The sequence below is a fragment of the Lissotriton vulgaris genome, chromosome 12, assembly GCF_964263255.1.
Source record: "Lissotriton vulgaris chromosome 12, aLisVul1.2, whole genome shotgun sequence".
Classification (NCBI taxonomy): Eukaryota; Metazoa; Chordata; class Amphibia; order Caudata; family Salamandridae; genus Lissotriton; species Lissotriton vulgaris.
The window spans coordinates 88,354,448-88,380,837 of NC_141700.1; the positions used below are offsets into that span (position 1 = coordinate 88,354,448).

At 43.9% G+C, this 26,390-nt stretch overlaps 2 protein-coding genes across 3 annotated transcripts in view; both read right to left on the reverse strand.

Annotated features, from left to right (window-relative positions):
* The window catches only part of POLE4 (DNA polymerase epsilon 4, accessory subunit), a 32,777-nt gene extending 20,137 nt beyond the window's left edge, over window positions 1-12,640 (reverse strand). The window contains exons 1-3 of one of the 2 annotated variants that reach the window (XM_086947302.1): window positions 12,257-12,640; window positions 8,845-8,929; window positions 6,173-6,214 (exon numbers count right to left, since the gene is read on the reverse strand). In XM_086947302.1, coding sequence (XP_086803428.1) covers window positions 6,173-6,214; window positions 8,845-8,929; window positions 12,257-12,433 — 304 coding nt within the window. In that variant the 5' untranslated portion in view covers window positions 12,434-12,640. The remainder of the gene's footprint in view (window positions 1-6,172; window positions 6,215-8,844; window positions 8,930-12,256) is intronic. The other variant, XM_086947303.1, reaches the window with a different exon arrangement.
* Window positions 12,641-13,661: 1,021 nt separating this feature from the next.
* On the reverse strand, window positions 13,662-17,978 carry LOC147673437 (uncharacterized). Its single transcript, XM_086945499.1, has 2 exons — window positions 16,766-17,978; window positions 13,662-13,678 (listed from the first exon to the last, which is right to left on the reverse strand). Exons 1-2 carry the CDS (start codon window positions 17,976-17,978, stop codon window positions 13,662-13,664), a joined length of 1,230 nt encoding a protein of 409 aa, XP_086801625.1.
* Between the last annotated feature and the right edge of the window lie 8,412 nt (window positions 17,979-26,390).

Below are 26,390 nucleotides of genomic sequence, written 5' to 3' on the forward strand. Positions count from 1 at the left end.
ATCTGTAATTCACCCATCATTCCAATTCTTAAATGCACTGATCCCAATGCACCGCCAGTATATCGGCTGGTGATTGATCTAAGAGAGCTGAATAAATGCATTGTTCCACAGTACCCTGTGGTCCCCGATATCTCTTCCCTATTGACTACTATTGATTCAGAAGCAACGTTCTTTACTGTAATTGATCTCAAGAACGCTTTCTTCAGTGTACCTATTGATCCAGAGAGCCAATATCTCTTCGGATTCAGTTTAAATGGACGAAGCTTCAAATTTTCCCGCGCACCTCAAGGATTCACAGAAAGCACCAGCATCTATAGTCAAGCACTGAAAAGACAACTAGATTGTATTCAAATGCCAGTTAACACTTCTTTACTGCAATACGTCGATGATCTATTGATCACCGCACGAAGTGAGCCCGAATGTGAACAAGCATCCCTAACAGTTTTACATTTTCTGGCAGACAAGGGACACAAGGTGTCTCCTTCGAAGCTTCAATTCTGTGTTCAGCAAGTTGTGTACTTGGGTCACTTGCTGTCCAAAGTGGGGAGACAGCTCACTCCCGATCGCATTCAGTTAATTGTAAATATGCCACGACCCCAGACACAAAAGGAAGTGCGGGCCTTCATAGGCCTCACTTCGTACTGCAGACAATGGATTCCTCAATATGCATTTCTAGCTAAACGACTCATACAGTTAACGACGCAGGAGGCAGCGACTTCGACTGTCCTTCCTTGGACTCAGGAACATACACAAGCCTTTGAGGAATTAAAGAAAGAATTATGTCAAGCACCAGTTTTAGCGACACCATGTTACAGCAAACTGTTTACACTTTTTGTTACAGAACGTGATGGTACAGCATTGTCTGTCCTCACTCAAGACCAAGCAGGTTCACATAAGCCTTGCGCTTATTTTTCAAGTACATTGGATTCAGTAGCCCAGGCACTCCCTGCGTGCTTAAAGTCCGTAGCAGCAACAGCGTTAGCAATAAGACAGAGCGATTCAATTGTTTTAGGACATCAGTTAACAGTACAAGTTCCACACTCTGTAGAGGTTCTGTTAAAGAGAACCCAGACTCAACACTTGACTATAGCACGACTGACAGGTTACGAATTAACGCTATTCCAGCCAAAATGATGTAAATATATCTGCAGAGAATTGGGTACTCGCCAGCACTCTGTCGCCCTTCGGATTTTATCAACTAATACAGCCCCCCCGATTGTTTGTGCCGTTGCCAAGTTTTTAAAATGGGCCTGGTTGATTAGACTTAAAAGACTGTCCATATCAATTTAATCTCCTTTTAACTAACTTATGATGTTCTAATGTGTTTTAATGTTTTCTACTTATTGTACAGTCATACTTTTTTCGACATGCTGTTTTAATCTTTTGTATCGCTTTTATGATATATGCATATCGAAATAAAGCAATCAACCGTAATTTCACTCAGTGGGCTGAGAAGAATGTTGTTGCTCTATCCATCTCTGTAATGCATGTGGACAGACAGAAGGGCAACACCTAGCCATGCAGTGAGAACTCCCACTGAAGGTAAACACCTTGCCATGTAGTGAGAACTCAAAAAGAAGATGACCACACACTGCCTCAGGGATATTAAAAAGCAAGACAGAACTGATGTACGTTTTCGATCCCCCACAGACCTTCTCTTCCTATGGCACAGACCATTCACAGACAAGATATTACAATAACAATATCAGGAAGAAAGAGGTCTTAGAGAGGCTTCAGGAACGACATTCCACTGTAGGGCAGCTTCGGACAGAGGAATCACTTGTGAGTTGTATCTCTGGTCAAAGAAAACTCAGTGGGTTAATGCGCTCGCTGCAGAATTCTTCTGTTTAATGCTAGAATTGTGGACCTGCAGCTGATACACCCATGCCTTGCTCTTTGTTATTCTCAGCACTGTCCCATAAGCAGCGTAAGTCAGCACTTAAAACATGCGTGTATGTGAAGGCAACAAAGGCAGAGGCTGTTTGTCATTCTCTTGTTTGTCTTCGCACTCTGGCGCTCATGTAAAGCGCTCTGATACCTCCGGGTTTTGTGTGCGCTGTCAGTACCCCTGGAGTTGTTTGCAGCACTACACTTCAGACCTCGCTCTGGAACTCACGACGCCTATGATCATATGAAAAGGCAACTTCTCTTGTTAGGGCTGCACAATAAACACACACACACAGTGGCGCACTTGACATGTTTCAAAGAAAACTCAGTGGGTTAATGCGCTCGCTGCAGAATTCTTCTGTTTAATGCTAGAATTGTGGAGCTGCAGCTGATACACCCATGCCTTGCTCTTTGTTATTCTCAGCACTGTCCCATAAGCAGCGTAAGTCAGCACTTAAAACATGCGTATATGTGGGCACACAATCTAATTCCATTTTGTTGTTGCAATATATCGCAAACTGGTGACATCTCCTCTAGATTAATATTCCAGATAAGCTTGAATGGAAATTTAAATAATTGACTGACAAACAATGTAGCTATTCATCATAGATATATGTTGCTTTGTGTAGAAGCGTTCGTATTTCACCTTTCACTTTACTGCCATTTTAGTACTTAAGTATGCATCTGAGGCAGTGGCTACAATTTACAGGTTCCTTAAAGTAATGCCTGGTCTCAGGTGACGTGCGTCCTTTGAAGTTTGTGCATACAATGATGGTTGGTTTACAAATGAAGGTTTCAAAACTCGTCTCTGCAGATAAATCCATTGTCGGGTAAGCCCTTGACAAGCCTTTCTCTCCAGGAGATTCGGTAGCTAAAAGTAGTTTTGCCCTTAAGCTTACGTGTCAGTTTCACTATGTGATGAAAAATGATACTTTTTAAAATATCAATAAATACATTGCATTTCCACATTAAAAAAGTAAAGGTGCATAATAAATTTTTTTTTAAAAACATGCGTGTATGTGAAGGCAACAAAGGCAGAGGCTGTTTGTCATTCTCTTGTCTGTCTTAACCCCCTGCACTCTGGCGCTCATGTAAAGCACTCCGATAATATGTAAATGGTCTTTTCAAAGACCTGTGAAGTACTCGGGTGCGGCTCTGTCTGTGCCCGGGAGGTTTTCTAAGCAGGGGCTGGGGGGAGGGTTTAGACTGCAGCCCTTTGAGCTCCATTGGCGTTGTGGGTCTGCCTGCCAGCATCTTGACCTTCTGACACAGCCTCCTTACTGCTCACTGACTAACTCCGTTAATTTTATTATTGATAATAATAACGCAAAGGCAGGTCAATTAATGCACCACTGAACGATGCCCTGCCACCTTTCCTGTGAAACAGCTCCCTCGCAGTATTTATCTGCTGAGTCTTGGAGCACCAGCAGTCGTCTTCTCCTCTTGATATTCAATGCGGGCAGAGATGTTTGGGGACAAATAATCATGACATCAATTAAAATACGATCTGTATGGTAATACATGTGTGCCTGTGCTTTTTTTTTTTAGAGGGAGTGACTCTGTTATTGTTCGAGGTGAGTGCCGGATTGACCTCCCTGGAAGCTGGTTACCTCCCACACTGCCCTCCCGCCCCCATCCTTGTATTTCATCTTTGCTCTTGGTAGGAAAGCTGGAAAGCAATCAAATTATGCGCCCACCCTAATTAGGGAGTTTAGCAACTTTAACAATGAATACATTACCCACAGAGCACCCCACTGTGGAACACCACAAAACCTAGCGCAAATAAAACTGACACTTACAGGGGTTGCTCAGTACGCAGTTGCCAACCAATTGGGTGCCCCTAATTTAATGGGGGTGACTCATTGTTTCCCCGCTGTTTGCTTCCACAAAGCAAGTTCCAGGATAGTCCGTGTCCCTTTATGAGCTGTGAAAGCTCCTTTTGTTGGTTCGCCCCTCGGGCTGTTCTCATCAGAGGTGCGACAGGAGACACTCTGCTGCCTTTGTCCAGCAAATGCGGGGTGTGGGCTTCTCTCTGCTGTCCCGCGACCCTGCTGGATTAAATCCGCAGCAGTGGGAGGACATTCCTCAAGGATAGTTCTTTTTTGTGCTCCTTTGGCTCCCTCAAGTGGCCAAGCGGAGCAACAAATATGTAAAAAAAAAATCAGTGCCACTCGAAATATGTAAAAAAAACAGTGACACTCGGTTTAAACCAGGTCACCTTATTTTCAATCGGTAGGGTATTATCGTTTACATTCGGTTTAAACCGAATTCCGAACAGCCTAGTTATAATAAACGATTGGACCTTCTACACTGCCAACTGACTGGTTATTGGTAATTGGGGATGGGACTGGTAGTAAGTATAACTCTAATTGGGTGGTGGTAAATATTTTTCGGTACTTCACAGGCAGCAAACACTGGGACCGCCACAGGCGGCTAAAGGCCTGGCTGCGCCACTGCTCTGACACCTTCGGGTAGAGTTCACGCTATTTAATAAAAATAAAAAAAAGACGAGATCTATCGCCTTTCCTCTACTCTCTCCCCTTCTCTCAGCAGAGTCATCTATCCTTCCTTTAAACGATCCTCTCATCCCTAAACCCCAACCCGGTATTAACATTTACTGTATAAATAAAATCGATATTACTTGTACTCGTTAGGTTGCAGTAATGGGTATTCTGACTGCGTGACGTCACATCTGTTTACATCCACAGCTGCACGCCTCTTCCCTGCAGCGATGGTGGGAGATTGGATGGGGCACGTGTTCCGTATTTGATGCTTGCGTTTCTTTCTCACAATTGCCTTTCAGCTTTTGCTTTGCATGTTCAGTTTAAAATAAATCATTTATTGTGCATTCCGCATATCAATTTTTGTTTTGTATGTTAATCAGCTCTAGTGATGCATGTTAGTGCAGAGGTGAAAGAGGTCGAAGATGTTCTTCTTTTCAACTTGTAATTGTATTATTATTCCTCCCAAATGCTCTTTTTACTTTTCTGGATATTTTCAATGTATTTATTGTTGGCGTGTGTGTAATACAAGTCTCTCCTTTCTACGGTCTTTTTCTCATGGCAGTATCTGTAGAAACTGTTTTAGCATCAGTGTGCTGGACGGGCATTAAATATATGGTTGCAGCTGCTATTTTGCTCCCATGGTATTTGTATTACGGAGAAGGCCACACACCTTTGTATGGCCCTCTTCTGTAATCTCCATTGTGCTAGAGCAAAGATCAGTGCAGTCGGTCTTGTGCAGGGCTTTAACCCCTTCGATGCTGAAGACTAGCTCAGCTCGTCATCAGCTACGGCGCTCGTATGCTGATGATGAGCTGAGCTCGTCATGTTACTCAGGATTTTCGAAATCCCAGCACACAGCGGGAAAACCGCTAGCAGTCAAGGTGTTAAGTAGGATGACAAGACTGGGGGGGCGTCTCTCAAAGGGGCATGACCGATATAATTAAGGGCGTGGCTTAAAATATATATGCTAAAAACCTGTGCTGCTTCTGTTATTGCCTCCACATAAATAAAACAACAAGTAATATTACACCTACAACAAGCGAGGACTATTGGCTTTGTCAAAGGTGTTTAGTTGCATAACAAATATACTACATGCATACATAAAACTATGGCTTCGTTGTATATAATATTGAAAATACTTTAGTTCTTGCACAAGAGGTTGTGGCGCAATGGCCAGAGCTGCCAACTTTAGTGTTGAAGAAGTAGGTTAGAGTTTCACTCTTCTGTGTTTCTGGGCAAATCACTTAATCGCCTGTGCCTACCAAAACAAGCATTTGCAATACAATAGGTCTTGCATTGTTAAAGTTTGATCTATTGGTGTTGCATTATTTAGCAATGCCAATACCTTAAACTTTAATGAGAGACCTATTGCATTGCAAATGCTGGTTTACTAAGGTATGCGAACCCGAGCAACAGTTCCATTATGGATACACATCACAACAAAGATATTCCCTTAGGGGAATATTGGGTGTCTGAGAGCTTGATAGATGATTTGATTTCACACCATACTCACATTAGACACTGTTTGTAGTAAACTAAATTATATACAATGAGATTGTCAAAGCCAACCAATGAAAAGGAATGGGCTGATGCAAAGCTGACCTTAAGCACTTTTAACAACATTCAGCTAAAGGTATCTGCAGGCGAAACGTAAAGATAGTGGCCTTCTTTTACAGATTATACTCTTTTATAATTGTGAAAAATATAGTATATTTGGATGAGATGCACATGGCCTTTGGAGTCAGAAATGTAAATTAAACATGTTGTACAAAACAAATTACCTTCAAGAAAAGCGAACTCATCAATCGCCTCTATTGCATTATCTGTAAAAAGGCAAAATAACACATTGAATAATTTCAGTTAAAAGAAATTGGTATGTATAACAATTATCAGGAATCACTGTGTAACAAAAATAGATATCTGTCTGTCAAAAATAAATGTAATCATTACGTTATCACCATAGATTCATGTCTATCAGTTTTTCAATTATAACAGGATAGCTACATGACTATAGTTAAAAATGAGTAAAATGGTATTTAAAAAGCACCCCGTTATGCAGTTCTAAAAAAAATCTTGTGAAAAGAGGGATTAACAGCCGAGCTGGGAAACAACATGCAACAAACTGGAATTTTGTCAACAGAAATCCATACAGTTTGTTTTCAAATCTCTACATTTAAAGAAATCCAGCACTGGAAAAGTCTCATATGACTAAAGTTAATAGCTCCTTTTCCTTGCAGGTGTGCAGAATTAGCTTGCCTGTCCTGTTCAAACAAGGTTTCCCTTCTCATATTTTGGGAGAGGTTACCGTTGAATTGCATAAACATGCATTGTTCCGTTATTTTTCTGGGACTTTACTTCAATACAGGGTTAACAGGAATTGTTGTAAAATCCTTTGACCACACATTATCTGAAAGTTATGATTTTTGTAGTTTTCCAAACACCAATTGAATAAGGAATTATGAAAATGTAGTTAGATCAGGAACTGTTTTCAAATCAGTTGTGATTTACATTCCAGAAATCATAAACCTGCAATTTTTCTCTGAGTTGGGCTCTAGCATGGAGATTGATGTCGTGATGTGTGAGTTTCAGTGGTAACCTATCAAAAGTCTTTAGAAGCCAGTAGACTGAAACAAACTCAAACAAGTGAGTCTTCCGGGATTCATAGAATTGTCCCAAGTCTGGATCTTCCATGGGTTCTAATGACATGTTTTTCCAATGTCTGGTTTCCAAAAATCTTTGGAAAATCCTACCCACCCGCGTATTCTTTAATTGAAGAGAGCCAATCCAGGAGGTCACTGCTAATCTAATCCTGCAGCTTTACTGTTGTCTATGTAAAATCTGCCTCAGGCAGTGTAGTTCTTTACTGGCTTGCAGAGCATTACTAAGACTTTTAATTGTACCCTCCGTCACACAAGAAGCTAATGCACTTAACCAGTTTTAGGGAAACCCCGATACTGATCCCCAAGTTCAATACTATACGATTTTCTGTGTTTCACAAAACTGTCAGAGGATGGCAACCATCGTAAACCAATTTATGATCATTAAACCTAGTAAAGAGGATAGTCCAAATCACAGAGAATCTTACACAGAGGACAAGAAACACCAAGATATTTTTGAGTTGCAGGAGTTTAAAGTTGCATCTGTGACCAGATGTGTCAATTTGGCAATAAGTCAAATTCACTAAAAACAGCTAAGATGCTTTAAGCATCGAGGGCACTCCACAAAAACAATGGCCACATTAGCACAGTTAATTTGCGAGATTTTCCACATCCATAACTCAAAATGCCATCCCCCTTTAGAGGTATGTTTGAGGATACAATACCCCATGCCCAAATCCCTCGCAGACAGAAAACATTTTGTTATCTAGTCCCTTCGTTATTGAGTTGTCACCCACAATCATTTGGAAACCTGGCTAACTTGATTTAACAAACCAGCAAGCCACAGATAGAAATTAAAATCTGATGGCGATAATACAAACCCTCAGGACCAACGCCAGGTTCATCGGACAGAAAAAAAACTGACACTGATCAAATTACGTCTTTTTCCTGTTATAAATTAATGTATCCAGTCTTTGGGAGAGTTGTCAGTGACCTCCAGTTTTACAAAAGACAAGACCTAGGAAGAAGCTGCAATTATCCACATTGGCGGTGGTCAGAATATCCAGTGATACAAGGAGAAATGGTTCTCTCACATATCTTGACGTCAACCACTATAGATTCTTTGCCAACCGGAATCCTAAACTTTTACTGATTCTTGGACATGTGCCTTGAAGTACTTCTAAACAATCTCCTCCAACAGCTTATGAATAACTGCAAGTTTGGAATTTCTATGGTAGCTTACTGGTTAGACACCGACAATTAACTCAAGAGGAGCAAAAACAACCAATTATAGAGATTCTGAGTGAGCAAAGCTTCAGGATTTTACCCAGATTAACAACCATTGAAAAATGGTTTTCCTAACTATAACCAGGGAGACATACAGTAAAGTTACTCTTTACTCATGTCTCATGTCTACGTTTCCCCACAATATCCATGTGTGAGAATTAGTTAATATCACAATCTGGCAACATTTACATTTCACTGCTGCATCTTTACATTTTTAAAATGCATTACCCTCCATCATTATTGATTTCTGAAAGATAATCATTTATGAGTAGCGGAGTCTTCTTTGGTACTGTTAAAGGAGACCTTGGCACTTGGCGATGTCCTCTCCATGTATAGGATTTTCAGAGAAGAGTGAAAATCTCACGATTATAAAAATCTCGAGATTCTCAAAGGATAACTATGAGAGCAGACAATCTTAGTAGAAGAGGGTCAAAGAGTTTAAGTTGTCTTTCAGATCGTTTAACGTTACAAATGTTTAAAAAAAACATTTTGTTGGCGCTTGAAATACACAGAGAAATAAGGATTCTGACAATAGTTGATGTATATATAAAATAACATTCTACACATACCCAGGTCTTTTCTCTGAAGAGTTTTCCTCTTTCCTCGTTGAGCATATATATAGGCATCTTTCGCAATAGTTTCCACAAATAACTCCTGACACGGAGATAAAGATCAATACATTTTGAGAAACAAAATTGGCAACAAATTATAATCACAATCAGTTTTTCAAAGTCAAGCACCTTATGAATTGCATCTAGTGAAATTTGTCTCAAGCAGTTTCTCACAACTTTTTTTGCTACAGACACATAAAACATACAGTCTTTCAAGATGTTTGGAGTTTGAAGCAACATCCCATATTAAAGATGCTCCCGTGATCCATTAGTATTTTACATTCAACTCATGGTAGGCTCCGAATGATAGATTTAAAGGGCCACAGCATCCCTCCATATTCCAATCATCTCCACTACATTCTCTCAACTGCCTCTGCCCATCCACCACCAACTGTCTAAATTACCACCACCCCCGGTCATCGTAGGCAACCCTCCCTATCCTTCGGAAAAATGTCTGTCAAATACCTCCTCAATCACCTTATCATCCGATTACATCAACCTCTCCTTCGAAATAACAACCCCCTTCCAAATCCTTTTCATATACATTTCAGATAATTTAAGGATTTGCCTATCAGGCCTGGACTAATGAAATGCGGTCTGTTTTGATTTATCTTAACTTCTGCTCCACCAATTATGATTAGTGCAAAATGTAGCCACCACGATCAATGATTTATCAAAATGTAACAATATCACTTTCACACTTGTTTCGAAGCATTAGTTCCCTTCAAGCAGAGGGTGTTATTTACATCCATGTGTGCACATAAGTCTGCACATTGGAAGGAAAAAGCCTTTATCGATTTAACGGGTACTGTTTCAAATAGCAATAAGGATCTCATGATCGAAGCCTTTTTCAAATTCCATAAGTGAAACAGATGAAGACTAAAGAGAGGGCTTTCTCAGTGGCAGCTAACTCTTTTTGGCATCACCTCTAAACACCATCCTTCTTGAGCACAACCCAATTACATTACAGATAGCACAGAAGCATTGAAACATCCATTTAGGTAATATATGTATTTAATATCCACTTTGCAATTGTGGCAATGGGTGCTCGGGTAGAAGAGCACTCTAAAAACTATAAGTTAGCAACAAATACCCACTGCTTCTTACATCATCCATGGACACTACTTCTCACCTTCTGCCATCATTTTATGCCTCCCACATATTCTGCTCCTTATTTTTGTTATAACCTACAGTTCAACTGTCACCATTTCCAATACAATTTCCTTCACAACTGCAATCTAATGCTCTGTGAAATCTAGCCTTATAAAAAAAACGACTTTGCGTCTCATCTGTCAACAACACTGTTTTCCTCCACGTGATCCATTAACTCCTCTGCTTCATTAGCCACATCCTTCCCTGCCTGTAATTGACTGCAACTGTCTAATAACACTGTGCACTCAACAATCAACACACCATCCTTTTCCACCTTAGCCATTAGTATTGCTCGTGATACATCTTTGTTGTTTTATTGAAAAATGTTCTCCAATATTATATAGGACCAATTACCAGCTAGGAGCTTGGGTATGTTATCTTTTAAATTAAAAACAAAAAGAACAACTGATGGACAGAATGCTGCACAATGTCAAACATTCACCACCTACAAAAACCTGGGCCTAAATCCATAGTTTTTTTGCTCCCCATGCTGTCTAGTTCAGACCCTGCCATAAGCAAACCAGTGTTGACTGTTCCCCCATGGCAACAGTCCAGTCCGAACTGCCAGGCCAGGTCCTCCCTGGACTGGAAACAAGCATCCTAGGACCGGTTTCGGGGTTTCACCCCTCATCAGCCAGGATAGCTTGACTCCAGAGGCATGGAGAGCACAGGCCCCACGTCCGGGCATACCCGTCCAAGTCGGGGTGACAAATGCAAAAAGAAAAACTGATGGCAGAATGTTGCACAATGTCAAACATTCACCCCAGTACAGATATCTGGGCCTAAATCCATTGTGTTTTTGCTCCCCATACCATTCCAGTTCAGACTCAGCCATATGCAAATCAGTCTTAATCTGTTCCCCTCCCTGGACTGGATCAAGCATCCTGGGACCGGTTTCGGGCATCAGCCAGGGTAGCTTGACTCCAGGGGCGACCTGGCACGGCAGTACGGGCTGGACTGTTTCCATGAGAAACAGGTTCAAGGCTGATTTGCATATGGCTGGGTCCAAACTGGGGTTGCATGTTGAGCAAAAGAACGATGGATTAAACCCAGATCTTTGTGACTGGGGGGGTGAATGTTTGCATTGCTCAGCATTCCGTCCATCATATGTTCCTTTTGCTTAAATTAAAAACAAAACTTCCCTGTGCAAATTAAATGAACTCCTCAAAATATAAAAGATCGCAGGAAACCAGCCCTTCCACAGTGCCACCTTTGACCAGGTTTCCTTTGTTAATAATGCAATATTGGACATTTTCTAGTGCAAGAAAAAAAAATTACATAAAAAAAATCATCAACAGTTATACAGTTCAAAAACAGACGTCTTGATCAGTCAGCTATGGGTTCATTAGCCTTTGAAATCATACTGATCGCATCAAAACGTCCATTCATGCCAACAGCTATAAATGTCCAACATAGGCTAATCAAATGGTTCAAACTGATTACACTACAGTAATTTATAGAATTTTTCATTACGCTTTTTTCAGGAAATTCCCAACATTTAATCATTACGCTACATTGTTATATTACACGCCATTGCACTGAACAAACAGTTAATGGTTGTTGTTTGTGCTGCTTTGTTTAAATGTGCCTTCACGCCAAAAATTGACACAATGAGACATTTTGCAGTAAAACATTGAGCAAAATGACAGATTTGCATTTTGCGTAATTTTGCAAAACATTCAAGAAAGTAAAGTATGTGAAATCCTCACACCACTAATTTAAAGCACTACTGGTTCCATGCCTGGCAACCAAATATCTTGTGAATAGAGATGATGCCTGATATTTAAGAGGGTGATCTCATTAACATAGGATACACCATTTTAGGGGGGTGATGCACGTTTGCAATGGGGTGATCCTAGTGGACTTTGTGATACGTGCCCCGTTTAAGAATGGTAAATATCAATAATAGGAGGGTTACACAGTTCAAATATGGGAATACTGGTTGAGCAGTTGTACTTAAACCCTCTAGGTTGCTCATAACCAGTGCATTAAATGGAAAAATAGTAGTGGGTAAGGTACTTAGTAGCTGGAGTACCGGGGAGTTACTGAAAACTGCTGGTACCCTACCATTAAAAGTACTGCTTCAATACTGTAAAGTGGCTGCTCTACTTTTCCAATGAAAGACGTGCAGGTACTCAGTACTGGGCACGACTTGACCATTTAAAACACTCCCAGCCCCATCTATTCCTCAGTGGGCTGAACCCATTCTCGCCCTCACCGTGGCCCGGGCGGTCAGCAGCACGGCCTCCTGGCTAGCCAGAGTCACATCCGGATCGGCCTTCATCAGGGTCTTGACTCGGGACATGGGCAGTCGGACCTGGCGGCCGGCTGCAGGTGGGGGTTCCTCCGGGAGGGGCTGAGTGCCAGCGCCCTCAGGCACCACCAACCCGGCCATCGGCCAGAGGAGGTGAACACAGGGAGCGATCAGAGAATAGCAAGAAGTTAGAGCGAATAACAACGCACGCGACAATTCATGTTTAGCGTGCGCTTCAAATATGAAGCACCTCGGTTATCGTAACAGCTAATACAACATAACTTGTAAATGCATGGTTCTCATCGAATCCTGCTCTAGTTCTCCCGCCTTCTAGCAATCCTTAGTCCAACCGGAAGCGAGAAAGGACTTGCGTTAATAGGGCGGACATCTTGAAATGGTGCTTGGACACAAGGAGAACGAGCGCAATGCCGGAAAACAAGCTGATTTACCATATGGTTATTTGGAAGAATACATGGTTAATTAAAAAAATAAAAACACAAATCCTACAGTATATTTTAAATTATAATTTAAGCTGCTTTTCCAAATTTTACAAAAAGGCTCAGTGATCACAATTTGGTTAAATAAAATTAGAAATTGTTTTATATTGCTAAGTGCCAACGCTTGCGTGCCAGGACATATTAGCACATCAGTCGTTTCCCAAGTATAAACAGATCAGGCTGACGAGTTAACAGTGCATGTCTGTTGTTACTGTTTATTACCTGCAAGGACTTTCAGCAGGAAGAAAATGAGTGAAACAAAAATCGGACTGAAGAGGAGAGCTACGCCATGGCCATCATAGAACTGTGTGTTACTTTTTACAATAAAAGAAGCAAGTAAAGGCGTGAAAGCATCACTGTTTTCATTTCGATCCACACACTAACCTGCTGGCTCTGATAACGATGTGGTCGGAATTGCTCACCTCTGCTTAAACCCAGTTTCCTTAGGGGTCAGAATTAAAAATTTGCAAACATTTGTGACAAGAAATTTCAATTCTATTAAGGACACGGAGGCGAGGATTATGCTTTCTCTATTTCTTTACTACTAACAGCAGCCAATAAAAACACAGTAAAGAAACGAAAAAACTACAACTCCCATGAGCCCTTAGGCCAACCATAGAGAGTACATGCTATATAAGGAACCATAGAGGACAACACTTCCTCTTTCTTTGTCCAGGAACCATAACAGTCTAAAGTCATTTGAAGAAAAGTACCGCCAACCATCCAGAAAAGAAAGTCCGAAGGCTGAACCGCAAAGAAATCCAACAGGAAAACAGGCAACCATCCCAAAAGCGCCAAAGGTGCATCAGGAAACACAGCAAATCCAGGATCCAAGGCGTGGAAAACGGTGCCGGAAAGACCAAGTTGACAAATCACTTCTGGTCCGAACCTGAAAGAAAAACAGAGCCGTAATACACATCCCCAAAAAACCTTTGAAGGTCGCATCACATAGGGTGGGGAAAAAATAGCAATGCAAAACAATGCAGTTCATAGTAAAGCCAAGATGCACATAAACAATGCAGTAGAATACCAATGGGTGGGATAATCCTCGCCTCCGTGTCCTTAATAGAATTGAAAATTCTTGTCACAAATGTTTGCAAATTTTTCATTCTATGGTAGGACAGGAGGCTTCAGATTATGCTTGTTCAAAGCTGTTCCACCACAACAGATGCAATATCAACAATGGGTTTGAAGTAAAATGTCTTAAACACTGTATCAGAAGACCAATCAGCTGTTTTTACAATGTCATGCAAACTTACACCAACTCGAAAAGCCTTAGAGGCCATGGCACCCCTCGCGGAATGAGCCCCAAAGATGGAGGTATCAATTCCTGCTTCAGACATAAGCCAGCGTACCCATCGAGCAAGAGTAGCTGACGCCACAGGCTTAAAAGGTTTTAACAAAGCAATCAATAACTGTCCAGACATATCCTGACGAAGAGGAGCAGTACTTACCTCATAATCCTTTATGCAGCGTACCACACACAATTGTGGGTGGTGAGGAAATGCAGGATAAGTGACAGTAGACAGATTAGTCTTTGTACGCCTGGAAACCGTAAACGTAACCCCTTCTGGAGAAAAAGAACGACCAGCGAGGTCCAACGCACGGACATCCGAAACACGTTTACAAGACACTAAGCACAAAAGCATTGTCAATTTCGCAGACAATTGCTTACGAGACAGAGAAGCGTTGGGAGGCCAAGCCTCTAGAAAACGCAACACAATGGAGACATCCCATAGAGCAACATATTTCGGACATGGCGGTTTAGCCATCCGCACACCACGTAACAATGCAGAGATGAGAGGATGTTCCCCAACAGGCTTTCCGTCGACCAAATCATGGCCCGCAGAGAGAGCGGAACGGAAAGAATTGACGGTCCTGTAAGCAGAACCAGCAGAAGCGATGGAAGCAAGAAAATTAACCACTAGAGAGACATCTGCAGAAGTGGGATCCAGATTCCGTTCAGAACACCAATCACACCACCTACGCCAAGCTGACGCATAACGTTTGCGCATGTTGGGGGCCCAAGCTTCACTGATAAATCTCTCAGCGTCTCCAGATAAGCCAGGGACTTTCCAGCGTTCCCCGAGAGACGCCACGCTACAAGACGGAGCTGGCCCGACAAGACTAGGGGATGCGGGTGGAGCAGAGGATCCAACAGCAAGTTCCACCTCGCTGGAAGCAGAAATGGTGTCGAGCAACTCATTTCCAGAAGGTCCGGAAACCAAGCTTGAGCTCTCCAAAGAGGAGTGATCAGAACAATCTCCGACAGAAACTGTTTCGTCCTGGCCAAGACTCGCGGGATCATCGCGAACGGGGGAAAGGCATAGCAAAGCTGAGGAGGCCAAGTCTGGAGAAAGGCATCCGTGGCGATGGCCTCCGGATCCGGGCGCCAGCTGTAAAACCTGGGTAGCCGAGCATTGAGGCGAGAGGTGAAGAGATCGATCCAGGGGCGACCCCAAAGGCGAGACAGGGAGCGAAAGACCCGAGGATGAAGACGCCAGTCGCTGAAGTCCCGTAGATGGCGAGAGTTCCAGTCGGCCACTTGATTTTGGCGACCTGGAAGATATTCTGCAATAAGAGTGATCTTCCTCTGTAGGCAGAAATGCCAGAAGTCCTTTGCAATTTCCGCTAACAACTTCGACCGAGTTCCCCCCAACTTGTTCACATATCGCACCGCCGAGATGTTGTCCATGCGAAGCAAAATGCAACAGCTGGTGGCTTGTGGAGCTAAACTGCGAATCGCAAACGATCCCGCCAGAAGCTCCAGGCAGTTGATATGAAGAGCTAACTCGTCCTGAGACCAACGGCCGCCCGTCGTCAAGTCTCCGCAACGGGCTCCCCAGCCCCAAAGACTCGCATCCGATTCCAAAACCAGATCCGGAGTCGAGCCGAACAGAGCCTTCCCGTTCCAAGCTTCCATGTGATGGAGCCACCACATCATTTCCGACTTCGCATCTTGGGATAGAGGAACCAGGTCGGAATACCGAAGACCCTTCTGCAAGTGTCTGATTTTGAGGCGCTGCAAGGCCCGATAATGCAGAGGACCCGGAAATATCGCCTGAATGGAAGAAGCCAACAGCCCGACAATCCGAGCGATCGACCGCAACGATACGTTCGGAGCAGACAACAGAGACTTCAACTCCCTCTTGATAGACCTGACTTTCTGGGCAGGTAAAAGAAGTTGGCAAGAGACTGAATCCACAAGGAAACCCAGAAACTCTATCGATTGAGTGGGAAGTAAATGAGACTTCTGCGGATTCACTAGAAATCCGAGAGATTGAAGTAGATCGACTGTCCAAGACAAATGGGAGCGCAGTTGCAGAGGACACTGGGCCATCAAAAGAATGTCGTCCAGATACACTATAAGTCTCACCCCCCGCGCACGCAACGATTCCATGACGGGTCGCAGGAGCTTCGTGAAGCACCATGGGGCGGACGAGAGACCGAACGGGAGTTCCGTGTACTCGAACCAGGTCCCCAGCCATTGGAATTGCAGAAAACGGCGATGAGGCGGAAAGATGGGAATGGACAAGTAGGCGTCCTTCAAATCCAGGCGAACCATCCAGTCGCCCTTGCGAAGAAGATCCCTGAGAAGATGGATGCCCTCCATCTTGAAGTGACGATATACCACCCCGTTGTTGAATTCTTTGAGGTTGAGTACAAGGCGAGACCCTCCCCCCTTCTTCTCCACCAGAAACACATTGCTGACGAACCCCTGTGGATGGAGGTTCGTGCGCACAATGGCCCCTTTGAGAAGAAGGGAATCGATTTCCTTGGAGATCACCTCGCGATCTCGTTGGGAAAAAACAAGGGGAGAAGGGACGGGACCCTGAAGAGGAGGGTGGTAGAACTCGATGTGATAGCCCTGCACTGTTTGCAATATCCATGCATCGCTGGAGATCGAGCGCCAATTCTCTAGAAAACACTGAATCCTTCCCCCCAAAACAACACTGTCGAAAGGAATCAGGCTCACCTGCAGAGGAGTAATCCTGTCGTCCTCCCTGGTTACCACCGTAGCCTCCCTTGTTGCCCTGGCCTCGACCTTTCCGGGAGGGGTAGAAGGTGGATTTGGATCCGGTATAGGACTGCTGCTGGCGCTGTCCGCCTCCACCCTGATGGGACTGCTGGCCACGTTGTTGACCAGAACCTCGGCCGAACGAACGTCCCCCTGAACGTCCGGCCTTGGCAAAAACCGGGCGGAACGCCCTTCGCAAAGAAGATTGCGCCTTGTCTAGGCCACTAAAAGTTGCCACAAACTTAGTCAGCTCTTTCAAAAACGGCTGACCAAATAACAGACCTTGAGCCAGAGCACCGGATTCGGAAGTAGCCAGCTCTGATAAACGTGGATCCATTTTGATCAAGATGGAACGCCGACGTTCCGTTGAAAGGGCACAGTTTGCGTTCCCTAAGAGACAGATAGCCCGTTGGGCCCAGCCAATGAGGACATCGGGATCAATGCCAGACGCCTCCCCTTGGGCTTGGTACGCCAGATCCAGAATTTTTGTTAAAGGACCAAGGATATCCAGTAACTTGTCCTGGCACAGGCGCCAAGAGCGGTCAATACCCTTCTTGGGATCCTTATTAAATTTCTTAAGGTAAGTCAAAATTGTGGGATCGACCTCCGGAGTATCAGCCAATTTGTCCGCCAACTCCGGGCGAGGGCACTCAGAACGTAACCGAGCACGCACCTCCTGATCAAAAGAGTTGCGGATATGGTCTTGAATATAGTCCGCGACTTCTGGGGCAGGGCACCAAACCTTGGAGTTAGGGTGGATGATGTCTGTAGGTTCAAAAGTCAAGATTGGGGGATGTGGAGAGGCGTCCACAAAATGCTCCTTCCTGGACTTCTTTGCCGGAGGGGGACCAGAAGGACCAGAAGATGACGAGGAAGAGGTATCCTCAGTGTCCGGAGCAGGAGCAGACAAAGACCTGGCCAAACGTGCAAAGTCAGACCTGTGAGGGTTACTGGGCGACTTAGAGGAAGACCTGGAAGCAGAGGACGGAATCCAACCCTGCTGCTGGGCATAGTCAGCCAAATGACGCTTCAGTGGCCCAATGGCACGGACCAAGGCAGTATTGACGGACTGTTGAACGCCCTGGTCAAGGGCATCGACCAAATCATACTCAAATGATTCCTCCTGCTCCTCCTCATAAAAATATTCCTCAGCGTCGACGTAGTCTGCCATGGTGCCAGAAAAAACACTGCACACCACTGAGGAAAACAGGCAGAAAAAATGGAATAGTAATATAAATATAAATATACCGAAGTAAATTTATAAGCCCACAACAAATTAAATTGCAAACAATAGGTCACAATCAAGTGACACTGACAGGGGGGGGTGACAGCCCCACGCAAGCCAAGAAGGCAGAGCAATAACTCGACCAAAATAAACAGAATTAAAGGTGGAGGGACCAGCTTGCGTGTAATAGACACCCTAGGCACCGCCTCTAAGAATTATGCAGCCCAAAACCTTCCGAGAGGTAAAGGGCGTCAGAGGAGCTCTCCGGCAGACAAAGTGGGCAGAGGCAATGAGGAGAACACGCCGCCTCGTAGCGTTTCCAAGCTCCTGTCACACGGAGCGTCAGAAGCCACCAATGCGCATGCGCGGTGACGAGTCTGTTTCCCGGAAGGAGAGCGACGCGCGACACGCGCGCGCAAGTCCCCGAGCTCCGGTCCCACTCCACAGACACACCAACGCGGGCACAAGGCGCCCGCAAGGCCAGAGAGGCGAACACCCGCTCTCACAATCACACCACAACGTCCTGTGTAAACTAGGAGAAAAAACGCCAGCGGCAGCACAACGCGCAAAGCGGCTGTATCAGCAAAGCACAAAGCGAAGGCGGCGCACAGGCAATACAACAGGACAATAAGGTAACAGTGCAATGAAACAGTCAATAAAGCATGTAACATAGAAAAGCACTTAACTGGCTGCGAAGCAGCAAAGAAAGAGGAAGTGTTGTCCTCTATGGTTCCTTATATAGCATGTACTCTCTATGGTTGGCCTAAGGGCTCATGGGAGTTGTAGTTTTTTCGTTTCTTTACTGTGTTTTTATTGGCTGCTGTTAGTAGTAAAGAAATAGAGAAAGCATAATCTGAAGCCTCCTGTCCTGCCATAGAATTACTACACCAGTATTATTTACCCCACCTGGTAATTCATAACTGCCAAGTTTCCCAGGTCTATGCTTTATGTGATACTCCAGTCCAGGTTTTTTTCTCTTTCAATTCTGGGAACGATTGTCCTGGGCTGGCGCAGCCCATCACGAATGGACCTTTGAAACTTTGTAATGGCTCAGCTAGTAATTATCAGGTGGTTTAACCCCTTCGCTGCTGATGAAGAGCTCAGCTCGTCATCAGCCACGGTGGTCGTGTGCGAATGACGAGCTGAGCTCGTCATGTAACGCGGCTTTTGGAAAAAAGCCGCACAGCGCAAAAATAACCCCCGCACGCATGTGGTTAAATACCTCGCTCCATGTTAAATTTTGAAAGTTCAAGAATGCCAGAATGTAATAGGAAAAACAATTGGGACATGCAGGTTTTGGTATGGTTAGCACCAACATCTGAATGTTACACCTCAAAACTCAGGAAAGGGTGCTTTTTAGGTTTCGCCTACGCAGCACACTAGTTCTGCATAGGGGGACTTTTAGCCATCGCTCAAGACTTTTGCCTAAATGCGTGCATGTTTTCCATTCCTTTGTATTGCAACTCGTGCACGTTTGGCTTTTCCCTTGCGGGAGCGAGCAGCGTGCCATCTGTTTTTAATTATCTTGATTGCGCTTTCAAAACAGATGGTGCCGCTGCTCGCTCCCGCAAGGGAAACGCCAAACGTGCAGGAGTGGCAAAACAACCCAATGCAAAACACGCACGGATTTAAGCAAAAGTAAACACTGTGCGTGTCTGGTCCCTGTTACCATGCAGAGACTGCTTGTTGTTTCTTATATTCAGCCTCTTTCTGCTCTCCCATTTGCCCCCTTCGAGATCCTCCTGTCCTTCCACATTCTGCCAGCACCCTCCTACCCAATAGTCGTCCCCCACCACATCCACCACCACGTCCACCCCCACATCCACCACCACATCCAGCATCACCACCACCACCACGTCCACAACCACGTCCTCCACCATGTCCACCACCACCACCTCCACCACCATGTCCACCACCACCTCCATCACCACATCCACCACCACGTCCACCAACACCATGTCCACCACCACGTCCACCATCACTACCACATCCACCACCACCATGTCAACCACCACGTCCATCACCACCACCATGTCCACCACTACCATGTCTACCACCACCACCACATCCACCACCAACACCACATCCACCACCACAACTAAGACCACCACGTCCACCACATCCACAACAACCACCATGTCCACCACCACATCCACCACCATGTCCACCACCATGTCCACCACCACGTCCACCACACCACGTCCAGCACCACCACCACATCCACCACCACCACCACCATCATGTCCACCACCACATCCACCACCACCACCACTCCACCACCATGTCCACCACGTCCACCATGTGTGAAGAAAATTCCTAGACAATTAATAATACATGAAATCAATATCACATTTGTGTCCAAATAGTCAATGTAAGGCTAATAATATGTATAAAATAGACTGAACAATTATTGTTAAAAAAATATAGCGGGGTTGTTTTATTCATCAAAACTTTTTCATTCCATAAAAAATACATAATGCAAATACATCATAGACAATTAATTTTACATGCATACATATATAAAAAAACACAATGTATTGTTTATAAAAACGTGCAATACTATAATACTGTGGCAAAATCGAGATTATATTTCTGCTTTTTTACTTTTCGACGCGCGTTTCGGTGTGTGTCACGCCTTCTTCAGGAAAAAGGAGAAAAAAAGCCACGTTTCCTGACGTTCTGGTTGGAATCGTCTGGAACGGAGATGTACACTGTCAGATGAACAGGCTTCTAATGCTAATTAGTGGAGTGCTGGGCCTCTGATGCTAGTTGTATTAGGCGTGGCAGTCCAGAAGTGATATAAAACAGATAATATCAAGGAAATATGTACAATATTTCAATCTTAATGATGGATAAACAGAGGGTCCTAGCGGAAATAAAAAATAGGAAATGATGTCGTGCAGCAAAGGCAGACTATTTTGTTCTACGTAGATGGTAGAAACATTCCGACCAAATTGTCCTTAAATGATGAGTGCCGCACTTTCAAAGATCAGCTCGCGTGGAGACACGACCTAGATGATATCCGCGTCCACCATCACATCCACCACCACGTCCACCACCACCATGTCCACCACCATCACGTCCAACACCACCACCACATTCACCACCCCACCACGTCCACTACCACCTCCACGTCCATCACAACCACCACATCCACCACCACCGCCACATCCACCACCACCGCCCTGACCACCACAACATCCTCCGCCACCACTACTACTTCCACCACCACGTCCACCACCAGCATGTCCACCACCATGTCCACCACCACCATGTCCACCACCACCATGTCCACCACCACGTCCACCACCACCATGTACACCACCAACACCACCACCACGTCCACCACATCCACAACCACCACTACGTCCACTACCACATCCACCACCACCCCCAAGTCCACCACCACCACCATGTCCACCACCACCACAACATCCACCACCATGTCCACCACCACCACCACATCCACCACCACGTCCACCACGTCCACCATCACATCCACCACCACCACCACGTCCACCACCACGTCCACCACCACCATGTCCACCACCACGTCCACCACCACCACCATGTCCACCATCACCACGTCCACCATCACCAGGTCCACCACATCCACCACCATAGCCACCACCACGCCCACCACCGCCACCACCGCCACGACCACCACCACATCCTCCACCACCACTACCACATCCACCACGTCCACCACCACCATGTCCACCACCACGCACACCACCACCACGTCTACCACCACCACGTCCACCAACATGTTCACCACCACCACTACGTCAACCACCACCACCACGTCCACCACCATCACATCCACCACGTGCACCACCCCCATGTCCACCACCATCACGTCCACCACCACCACCACGTCCACCACCACCATGTCCACCACCACCACGTCCACCACGTCCACCCCCACCGCATCCACCACCACCATGTCCACCACCACGTCTCCGATAAATTCTGATTTATGAGTCGGATTTTCAATCACCATGCCACTCGTACTGAGGAACTAAGACTTTGTCGTATCCCTGAGGCCCGTAATCAGAGTGCATCAGTGTTGTAGGTGCCATTTATCGAGCCCAATAAAATCTGACACAGTATGTTTCAGAATTTACCAAGCACGCTAAATATCATCGCTGCCAAGTTTCCCAGGTCCATGCATGATATGCTGCTGCAGTTAAGGATTCTTTCTTTGAATTGTTGGACTTGTAGTCCTATTTTATAATGCAATCACAAAGTCTACCTCTGTGTATTACCAAAGTGCTACGGGTGCACCCATATGTCAAAAATAATCTCCAATGTGCCATGACCATCATTTTGGCATGGCTGCCACTCTTATGCTGGAGTTGCCTCCTTGTGCCAATTACATACACAATTCCAGTTTCAGAATGTTGTCAAAATTATCTCTAGTATGTCAGGTCCAATATTTAGTCTTGGTTGCCACCCATATGCCACTCATGCCAGAATTACCTCTGATGAGCTACCACTAGTATTTACCGGTTTTTGTATAGCATGAACTCTAGCCATGAACCAAGGCTCATACTAGACTACTGGACTTTGCCTGTCTGCTGACGTCGAGCCCAATACTGGATCCAAGCTGCAGAGGACCCTGCCGGCAAGCTCGTTGTCAAGCAAAAGAACCAGAAAAATATGTAAGTAGAAAGGTAATACAGTGATTCGGAGCCTGCATCCAACCGGTGCTACATCACATCGGTCTGATGCTTTGACTTTGGCCAGGACCCTTACATTTGAGTCTCATAGACTTCAACTGCAAGTTAAAAGCAATGCTTTATAAAACATTTTGAGTGAATTGCAGTAATCTACATAATGTTCTCAAATCCACCATCCACCACTCACCATAAACCATAATCAACACTTCACATCGTGAGCAGTCACTTCAAACTCCTCTTTAGGGGCGGCTCCTCCATTAGGGCTGAGAAGCGTCGTCCCACTGCTTTCTCGCAGTGCGAGAAGCAGAAACATAAAATGGTATTTTAAATACCATTTTATGTTTCTGCTTCTCACACTGCGAGAAAGCAGAAGGGTATGCCTGGTTGGGGGCGGGTGGGTGGGCGGGCCGGAGAGAAGTGGCTTGCCCAATGCTGTGGCCCTGACTGTTTGGTGGGGCCGACCAAACCAGTCATGCGCACTCTGGATTTTCTCTATGCACACTGCTACATAAGGAAAATGGACTCCCCATATGCGCCCGGCCGGGCACCCTTCTCACCAATCACAACTCTACCATTGCAGCATTGTGATTGGCTTAGGAGAGGGAGGCTGCCTTCTTCCTTTTCCTGGAGGCACGACCAAACCCACAAGTCATGCCAGCAGCGACTGCTCCTTTTCGACTTCAGACACCACTTGCAATCTTATACATAACATCATCCACACCAATCTTAACCAATGTACAGTACTATAATCCTCTGATCTTATAACTCACCATGGTGTAGTGTCCGAAACTCCTATGCAAAAATTCTGCAAATACATGTAAAAATGTTTGCATATTTTTTGCAAAATGTTCATATGGATCAGCAGTGTAGTTTTAACAATATGTCCCTCTATCAAGCATACAAATGTAAGTACTGTATGAAGTACCATTTCCTCTATTAGGTTGATATTGATTTTTAAAGTAATCACAAGCGGTAACTCTGTACCTGCAATTTCCATTTCTCTGCCACATTACCATCCTACATTACTGTGGTAATCTGAGTTAATGATCTGGTAATGAGGAATAACTTGCCAGCAGCAACATATTATGTGCTCCATTTGTTTACTCTGTTACTCAGTTCCCAGGCTCCTTACCAGGCATGGACGTCACCAGCTTAGGGTAGATGGAACTGTTCCTGAGTTTACCACAGATTAAACCCAAAAGAGGTACAATTGAGAAACTTGTAATCCTGTTTCGTTCAGAAAATTTAATTGTGGGCCAGAACAGGATTACTGTTTCACTTCTAATCAGCTCCATAAAATGATTTTTTGTTGATTAAACATTAAATCAACATTGAAACTTATTTTTTAAACATTCATTTGATTCATATCAATTTTCTCCTTTTAGTTTTGGTATCCTTTCTTAGTCACTCCTGAACTGAACACCAATTTTAAGACTATACTTTTTGAAACAATAGCAACAGTTTACCAAATTAATATAACTAGAACACAGCTATGTTATTAAGCTTCCATTTTTAACTTTAGTACTGATAATCCACATAAATACTGATAGATATAGTTTGAGTTGGTCTCTGTGATTATCAAGAAAATTAAAAATAAAGCAGCAAAACAGCATGCAAAAATATAGGCTGTAATTTTCCAGAGCATTCATGATTTTAATAGGATGGTGGCATCTGCATGACTTTTGTTCTGTATGTTGTAGATACACATCAGTTTTAACACACCACTACAAGCATTGCTATGCACATGGTTTCAAAAGTCTCTTTGAGGACTTCCAAATTCATTGAAAAGTGTTGTTTACATGACAACCTTTCATTTAAATATCTGTGTTTTTGAAACACCTTTTAACTGGTAAATATTCTACCAACCGTGTTATTTTATGTTACCGTACTTACTAATATAAGTAATGGTTTAAAAAAATGAGAGTACTTTATTTTTCTAAGATAAATGCATTTTCCGCTTTATTTTATTGGCAACTTAAGTAAGTAGTTCGGTTCAATCACTATTCGTACACCAAAATTATCCATAAAAGTACAAGACGTACAATAAAATACATAAAGTGCATAATAAAGACACAATTCGATAAAAATAGTGAGCTAAAATTCAAATCACTTAACAAAAATGTGCAAAGCGGTGCAACAATCATCTCTGTGAGCTTATTCAGTATTCAGGGTTCCACGAGCTCATAACGCTACTCTTAACCCCTTTACTGCTAAGGCACCATTACTATTTACATTCATTTTCCATTGAAATGAATGGAAAGTTCATGACGAGTTACCCTTGTCATTAGCATCCAAGAGGTTAAAAAGGCGCCTACGTGGGCTATTACCTATATCTATAAGTTGAAAGAAAATACTAAGGCGTCCCCTAAATTTGATAATACTACGCCTTTTTACAAGGGGAAGAAGGAAATGTCTAATTAGAATAATAACCACAAAAAATGCAAAATGCATTATTGATTGTTCAGACTTCACATCACAAGTAAGTAAGTAAATATACTCTAGATCTATCCTCAGTCAAGTAGCTGATTTAAACTTTCTCTTCTTAAGATAATTGTCCAGAATGAAACTATGACACGTCAGTGGCTGTACTCTTAATATATAGGATAAGTATCATTAAACGTCTTAGCGTTTGCTTCTTTCTTCTGCCTACTCCAGCATACAACAAGGGACAACTGGTCAGCCAGCTTCAGCCATTGGTTAGCTTCACTGTGAGTGACAACAGTCTTCCCGTTCACAAGGAGGACATCACCCCCCAAAAGTAGGCCCCATCATGCTAGAGGCTACGAGGACAGTGCATTCTTTTTGAGACAAAATATTTTTGCTTTGAGTCAATTTTAAGACTAAATGGGTGAGGACTCGAAGGTTTCAGCAACAATAGACTATTAGATACTCTATCATGAAAGAAAACAACCATTGGCAAAGCCAAAACTCTGATATCCATTGCCAAACATATTGCCTTTGCCAATGCTTTTTTATGGTATGAATTTTTAAAAAGTAGATGAACTCCAGGGTTATACAATCTTGGATTCTTTCGAAAAGAGTTATCAATGTCATTTCATTTTGTTCTTCACTTTTTCCAATGATTCTTTCACATTATTGGTTCTGATTATGTATGCTAATTTGTTCGGTTTAGAGGTCACCCTACTGTACATTAGATCTATCAGTTTGTCCTTATGACGGCAGAGAGCTGATGATGGACCAATGTATACAAGATGCCAGTGAACAGAAAATCGAGCCATGGCGATGAGATGGGAGACCCAAGTGAAAAGGTTTTTTGTACTTCCATCAGAGAGTTTGATTTTCAAAATGACCAAACCAATCCTAACATAAGCAACACGTATACACAGTGGCATCAGAATAAATGCCGTCAACCCAAGAAAAAGCAGGAGCTTTTCATTGGTGGTGTCTAAACATGACAGCTTCAGAAAAGATGGTGTTTCACAAAAGTACTGAGGGATTTCTTTCAAGTCATAATAGAGAATCTTAGAGGCCATCAAACAGTGCACTAAAGAATGGACAGCAGTGATGACCAATGTACAGAGCACCAGTGAAATGCAGAGGTGCTTTCTCAGAAACTGCACGCAATGCAGAAGATGCCGTATTGCCCCGTAATGGTTGCAACACATGTATCCTTGAAGGAAACTGTTCATGTTTCCAAGTGAAAAGAGAAAATTCA

Bases quoted from the DNA above. Each gene is read 5' to 3' on its own strand.
- LOC147673437 (XM_086945499.1), bottom strand. From the start codon at position 17,978: ATGGCAGACTACGTCGACGCTGAGGAATATTTTTATGAGGAGGAGCAG.